The sequence below is a fragment of the Mesoplodon bidens genome, assembly GCF_964165515.1.
Source record: "Mesoplodon bidens genome assembly, chromosome: X".
NCBI classification, from domain to species: Eukaryota; Metazoa; Chordata; class Mammalia; order Artiodactyla; family Ziphiidae; genus Mesoplodon; species Mesoplodon bidens.
In genome coordinates, this window is record NC_138163.1 from 30,602,728 (window position 1) to 30,610,516 (window position 7,789).

General features: G+C 39.5%; 1 protein-coding gene across 1 annotated transcript; it reads left to right on the forward strand.

Moving 5' to 3' along the window:
- Window positions 1-273: 273 nt before the first annotated feature.
- Window positions 274-1,406, forward strand: ACTRT1 (actin related protein T1; the record flags this gene model as incomplete). The annotated part of the gene is given in 7 exon segments (XM_081222702.1): window positions 274-351; window positions 355-531; window positions 535-630; window positions 634-855; window positions 859-1,099; window positions 1,102-1,388; window positions 1,392-1,406. Coding segments are annotated over 7 exon segments (1,116 nt in total).
- Between the last annotated feature and the right edge of the window lie 6,383 nt (window positions 1,407-7,789).

Consider the following 7,789-nt stretch of genomic DNA (forward strand, 5'->3'; position numbering starts at 1 on the left):
AGGCTCTCTGAGAACAATTGTTGCCTCGGCCACTTTATTACATAGTGAGCAGTCATCACTGAAATTGCCTCAGCAGGCCCTGTGCTGCTTGAAAAGGGACAGTATTCATGGGTTGAGGATGGGGTTAGGGGACAGCCTGCTAGCTCTGCTTTAGTGACAACCTAAGAACTTTGGAATCCTGTGGCTGTTAAACTTCCAGAGGTACCTATTATCTCACAAAGTGGCCATGTTCTTTCTTTATTTTGGTGAAGGTCAGAAGAGCGTGCTGCAGACATGTTTAACCCATATGCATTAGATACTCCAGCTGTAATTTTTGCCAATGGATCAGGACTCTGCAAAGTCGGCATGTCTTGAGAGACTGGGCCCCGTCATGTCATTAGTTCTGTCATGGGGCATGCTAAATTCAACATGGCTTTACCAGAAGCCAATCAGAAAAATTACACTGTGGGGGGAAAAGCCCTGTTCAAGTATGGAGCCTTGCATTTGCACTATCCCATTGAACGTGGACTGGTAACAAGATGGGATGACATGTAAAAACTCTGGAAGTATCTTTTTGAGTGGGAGCTGGGAGTAAAACCCTGTCGACAACCTGTGCTCATGACTGAGCCCTCCTTGAACCCAAGGGAGACTTGAGAGAACACAGCAGAAGTGATGTTTGAGACCTTCAGTGTGCCTGCCTTCTACCTGTCCAACCACATGGTCGTAGCACTCTATACCTCTGCCTCTGTCACGGGCTTAGTGGTGGACAGTGGTAACAGGATCACTTGCACTGTCCCCATTTTTGAGGGTTACTCTCTTCCTCATGCCATCACCAAACTCTATGTGGCAGAGAGAGACATCACAGAGCACCTCACCTGACTCCTCCTGGCTAGTGGGTGTAACTACCCTTGCATACTCAACAAGGCCTTAGTGGATGACATAAAAGAGATGCTGTGCTATGTGGCCTTAGAGCCAGAGAACAAAATTCATAAGAAGCCAGAGGAGGTCCTGAGAAAATACAAACTACCAGATGGAAATGTCATCCACCTTGTGGATCAGCTGAACCAGGTACCTGAGATTCTTTTTGCACCTGACCAGCTGGGTGTCCACAACCCAGGACTATCAAAATGGTCTCCAGCAGCATTATGAAGTGTGACACCAACATCCAGAAAAATATTTTTGAAAAAATTGTGCTGTCTGGGGGCACCACTCTCTTCCCTGGGTTTGAGAAAAGACTTATGAAAGAACTGGAACAGCTGACCTTCAGAGGAACTCCCATCAAGATCACTGCTTCTCCTGATGGATGTTTCTCTGAATGGATAGATGCATCCATCATGACCTCTCTGAGCAGTTTCAAGCAGATGTGGATACCTTCTGCAGATTTCATGGAGTTTGGGACATATGTTGTCTAGAGAAGATGCTTTTAAAGTATTCAGAGCACAGGGGACAGCTTGAATTGTCAGATCATGGGAGCACTGGTGGCAGGTGACATTTTCCCTTAGGCTTCAGCATGTATTCAGTAAAAGTGATATGGCATTTTGGGTTTCAGTTCATTTTTGGTAGCACCAGAGTAATTTTTCATCCAGGTAGTGAATCTTTTTAAGTGATTCTAGTCCACCCTTCCTGTCTCAGGGACCTATTCAGTTGTTTTCTCCTAATAAATCCTTGGGATATGTGTTACAGCTGTGTCCACTTGCAGGGTGTGTAGTAAAAACAGGTACTTGAGCCTCATGCCTAGAAGCTTGATTCAGTAGGTCCCTAGAATCTTCATTTTAATCAAGTGTCTTAGATATTTTTGATAGATCTAGTGTGAAGGAGAGACAGAATTACCAGGGAAAATGTGGGGAGGGAGGAGAATTAAGTAGAAGAAGGAATGCTACCCAGCTCTTAGGGCTCAACTGACCCTTTCAGTCAACTGGTTCTTAATTAGCACAATAGGGCTCTCTAGTGTTAGGCAGCTAAATAAGATAGAGCTGTTGTCCTTCCTTGTCAAAGAGGAGAGATGTGGAGAGAGATGAGGAGAGAAATCACTATTTGTTTAAGGATCTTTAAGCTGAGGGCCCCTATTCCCAGTTGGAGTATTAAGAATCAACATCTCTATTTTTTTAACTGAAGTATCGTTGCTTTGCAATATTATGTTACAGGTGTACAATATAGTGATTCACAATTTTTAAAGCTTATACTCCATTTATACTTATTATAAAATATTGGCTATATTCTTCACATTGTACAAAATATCCTTGTAGTTTATTCTACACCTAATAGCTTGTACCTCTTGTTCCCTTACCCCTACCTTGCCCCTTCCTCATTCCCTCTCACCACTGGTAACCACTAGTTCTCTATGTCTGTTAATCTGCTTCTCTTTTGTTGTATTCACTAGTTTGCTACAAATGGCAAAATTTTGTTCTTTTTTATGGCTGAGTAGTATCTCACTGTATATATATACCACATCTTCTTCATCCATTCATCTGTTGATGGACACTTAGTTTGCTTCCGTATCTTGGCAATTGTAAATAATGCTGATATGAACATTGGAGTGCATGTATCTTTTTGAATTAGTGTTTTGGTTTTTTCAGATATATACCCAGGAGTGGAATTGCTGGGTCATTCTTATTTTATTTTTTGTTTGTTTTGTTTTACTTTCAAGGATATTTATAGCCTCATTTTGTTAGGGGAAAAAGACTGAAAATATGTAATCATCATCAATAAAGAAATTGTTGAAGAAATTATGCATACATTTTTTCATTAGCTTAGTTTTATTTTCCCAAAATATTATCAAGATAGAAATGGAAAATTCAGAGAAGTCTTTGTAGTACAATCTATTTTTATGGTACACAAAACAGTGGCACTTTCCCATATATATGTATGTCTATGCACATTTGTATGTACATATATAAATGAATATGCTTTTTTACATGATTATAAGCACTTGGAAAAAAGTACAGAAGGTTACATACCATGGGGGTTGTTGTGGAACACCAGATCATGTGCCCAAGGCAGTGAGGCCAAGCAAACTGAAACATCAGAGTTTGGAGCAGAGAAAGGTTTATTTCAGGGCCAAGCCAGGAGAACTGGTGGCTCATGCTCACAAAAGCCAAACTCCCTGATGGCTTTTGGGGAGAAGTTTTTATAGGCAGAATTTAGTGTAAGGGCTTCAGGGTGTTTGACTTTCTTCTGATTGGTTGGTGTCGAGGTAGCAGGGTGATGTTCCAGGAATCTTGTGATCAGCCAAAGTTGTCATTCTCCACCTGGCTGCAGGCCTTAGTTCTTACAGAAGAACTCAAAGATACTGCTATGCATAGCCTTTGAGGAGGAACCAGGACGCTGCCCCAAGGCTGCACTATTGTTTCCTGACTGCTCCTCCTTTGTTTCCCCATTCCCTCCCTTCCCTAATTATCAACTGCTTGAATCTGCCCTTTGAAACACAGGGAAGGTCTAAGAGGCTAAAGCCTTTTCCCTACAAACAAGAGAAGGGGGGACACAGAAAGGATTTGTACCTGGGAGGGCACACAGGGTCCTGCCTTGTTTCAATCCCCCTTTTCGTTAATACTCCTCTATCTTGAGCAGAGCAGGTACGGACAAGTAAGGGAATAACGTTTTGGGTAGAGAGGTTAATCAGGAACTGTGCAGAGGAACTTGGTTTTAGAGGGAATCAGTTTCTGGGTTACACAGGTTGGTGGAGAAGAATGGAATAAAATGTAGTACTGGTGGAAAGAAGAGTGGGAGTGGGAGCAAATCAAAAAGAAAGAACTATACTTTAAAAAAGTCATCCTGAATGAAATGAAACCATTTGTCTAAAAAAAACAAGGAATTCTATTTTCCATATATCTTTCCAACTACATATTCAGGGTGTCATATTTATAGCTTGTTTTACAACACAGCCATGAAAATGAAAATTATCTAATATTCAATAAAAATCACTATAAATCAGGTATTTTATTTTTATATTTATTTGAGATATCTGGTTGAATATCATACTTCTGCTTACAGATAACTTAGCAAAACCACAATGGAACCAGAAGACAGTAGAATTATACCTTCAAAGAGCTAGGAAAATATACTGTCAACCTAGAATTATATACCCAGGAAAACCATTCCAAGAAAGATGGTAAAAATACTTTCTGAAAATAACTGAATGTGTTTACTCTCAATAGTCCATCACTAAAGGAAATTTTATATGATTATTTGAGGGCATATAAAAATAATCCAAATGGGACTTCCCTGGTGGCTCAGTGGTTAAGAATCCACCTGCCAGGACTTCCCTGGTGGCGCAGTGGTTAAGAATCTGCCTGCCAATGCAGAGGACACAGGTTCAAGCCCTGGTCCAGGAAGATCCCACATGCCGCGGAGCAACTAAGTCCATGCACCACAACTACTGAGCCTGTGCTCTAGAGCCCATGAGCCACAACTACTGAGCCCATGTGCCATGAGCCCATGCTCTGCAACAAGAGAAGCCACTGTAATGAGAAGCATGTGCACCACAGTGAAGAGTAGCCCCCAATCGCTGCGACTAGAAAAAGCCCACGCGCAACAACGAAGACCCAACACAGCCAAAAATAAATAAATAAATAAATTAAAAAAAAGAATCTGCCTGCCAATGCAGGGGACACGGGTTCAAGCCCTGGTCTGAGAAGATCCCACATGCCACAGAGCAACTAAGCCTGTGCACCACAGCTACTGGGCCTGTGCTCTAGAGCCTGCGAGCCACAACTACTGAGCCCGCGTGCCATAACTACTGAATCCCACGTGCCTAGAGCCTGTGCTTCACAACAAGAGAAGCCACCACAATGAGAAGACCACACACCACAACGAAGAGCAGCCCCCACTCACTGCAACTAGAGAAAGCCCATGGGCAGCAATGAAGGCCCAACACAGCCAAAAATAAAATAAATGAAATAAAATAAATTTATAAAAATTAATAAATAAATAATCCCAGATAAAGATACATATGGTGTACTAAGAAATAATGAACATTAAATAATGGTGAACTCAGAGGTAAATTTAAAAATACTGACTGTACAAATTCATAGTATCAATATCAACATAATAAAAAGAATGAAAATTCTGTAGTACAAAAGGACATAAATCATGGAAACAGGTTGGAGCTAAAAATCTGAATATACTTGCATTTCTCAGAAAGAAATATTAATTAAATTTAGAATATTTATATAGATATAGAAACTGAAGGAACTCCTTCTATAAATCTGTAAAAATATAACCAAAAACATAAATAACAACTGCAATTGGAAATATTAAAAGGCATTTCTAAAATACCAAAGTGTCAAAGAAGAAATTGTAATAAAAGAAGAAACTATAATAAAAATTATAAGGTAATTATAAGGTGAATGATAAAATATTAGATATTAAGAGATGGAATGCTGGTAATGCTGGAATTAATTAGTAAGAAATGTATAGTATTAACTGCTTATATAAGTAAAAAAGAAGGTTGAATATCAGAGAGCTAAATATCCAGTTTTGAAGTTAGAAAAAGTGTTGCCAAACTAAGGTCAGTTGGGATTAAGTGACCGTGTACCCGTGTGCCACAACTAGTGAGGCCAAATAAACTGATGCATGGTGAAGCCAAATAAACTGAAACGTCAGAATTTGGAGCAGAGAAAGGTTTATTGCAGGGCCAAGCAAGGAGAATGGATGGCTCGTGGTCAAAAACCCTGAACTCCTTGATGGTTTGGGGGTAAAAGTTTTTATAGGAAGAATTTGGGGTGAGGGCTGCAGGGTGTGTGACTTTTGTCTGATTGGTTGGTGGGGAGGTAGCAGGGTGGTGCTCCAGGAATCTTGTGCTTATCCTGAAGTTGCCATCCACCACCTGGATGGGGGCCTTAGTTGTGTAGAAGAGCTCAAAAATATTGTTATTTATATTTCTTGAGGAAGAACCAGGACCCTTCCCCAAGGCTGCACTATTGTTTTTTGACTGATCCTCCATTGTTTCTGCATTTCCTCCCTTCCCTGATTAACAACTGTTTGAATCTGCCCTTTGGAACTCAGGGAAGGTCAAGGAGGCTGAAAGAAACCATTTCCTACAAACAAGAAACAGGTGACACAGAAAGGCTTTTATGCCCAGGAGAACCCCACAGGGTCCTGCTCGGTTTCAAAAGCAAATAGAATAAACCCAAAAATTTAGAACAGTAAATTTAAAAAATAGGAAATCAGAAATTATTGAGATATAAAACAAGGATAAAATAAAGAGAATGAACAAGGACTTGATTCTTTATAAGGTCAAAATAGACATCCCTATGGAATTATTAATTGAAATTAACAATAAACAAGTTTAAAATTATGAAGAATAAAAATTCTTTGTAAATGCTGATGAGGCAACATTTGGGGTGAAGACTGCAGGGGGTTTGACCTTTGATTGTTTGATGGTGAGGTAACAGGGTGATGTTCCAGGAATCTTGTGCTCAGCATGAAGTTACCATACTTCACCTGGGTGGGGGCCTTAGTTCCTGCAGAAAAACTCAAAGATAGTGTTATGTATATCCCTTGAGGAGGAACCAGGACCTTGCCCCAAGCCTGCACTATTGTCTCTCTCTTTTATTTGTTAATTTTTTTAACATCTTTATTGGAGTATAATTGCTTTACAAAGTTGTGTTAGTTTCTGCTGTATAACAGAGTGAATCAGCTACATGTATACTTATATCCCCATATGCCCTCCCTCTTGCATCTCCCTCCCACCCTCCCTATCCCACCCCTCTAGGTGGTCACAAAGCACCGAGCTGATCTCCCTGTGCTATGCGGCTGCTTCCCACTAGCTATCTATTTTACATTTGGTAGTGTATATATGTCCATGCCACTCTCTCACTTTGTCCCAGCTTACCCTTCCCCCTCCCCGTATCCTCAAGTCCATTCTCTACATCTGCGTCTTTATTCCCGTCTTGCCCCTAGGTTCTTCATGACCATTTTTTTCCCTAAATTCCATATATATGCATTAGCATACGGTATTTGTTTTTCTCTTTCTGACTTACTTCATTCTGTATGAGAGACTCTAGGTCCATCCACCTCACTACAAATAACTCAGTTTCATTTCTTTTGATGGCTGAGTAGTATTCCATTGTATATATGTGCCACATCTTCTTTATCCATTCATCTGTCAGTGGACACTTAGGTTGCTTCCATGTCCTGGCTATTGTAAATATGCACTAATTTCTCTTGACTGCTCCTCATTTGTTTCTGCATTCCCTCCATTCCCTGAATAGCAACAGCTTGAATGTGTACTTTGGAAGTCAGGGAAGTTCAAGGAGGATGAAGGAAGCCTATTCCCTACAAATGAAAAATAAGGGACACAGAAAGGCTTTTGTGCCCAGAAGGGCCCCACAGGGTCCTGCTCAGTTTCAATATTACAAATAACTTTACACTTAATCCCACAAATATAAATTTATCTGAACTATATCATAAAAATAGAAATTCCTACCTAGTATAAAAATTACAAAATTATTGAAAAATCTTGACATAAAGTATTGTGTGTAGATATTTGTGTAGGTTACTTTCTATCATTTATTCACAATTTCAAATTTTCATTTTTTATGCAAATTCTTTAATAGTATTGAATAAAGAACAAATGCTAACCCATTATATTAATACAATATAACTTTTAAATAATAACCAATCATAGGCCATATATTAAAGAAAAATTCATATCACACTCATAAACATAGATGCAAATTTCATTAGCAAAATATGAACATACCAAATTCTTCAGTGTATGAAAAGTTTAATTTTTCAAGTTGTTTTGGTTTACTCCTGAAATGCAAGTTTGTTATACCATTTGTAAACATATGCATGTAATTCACTACAT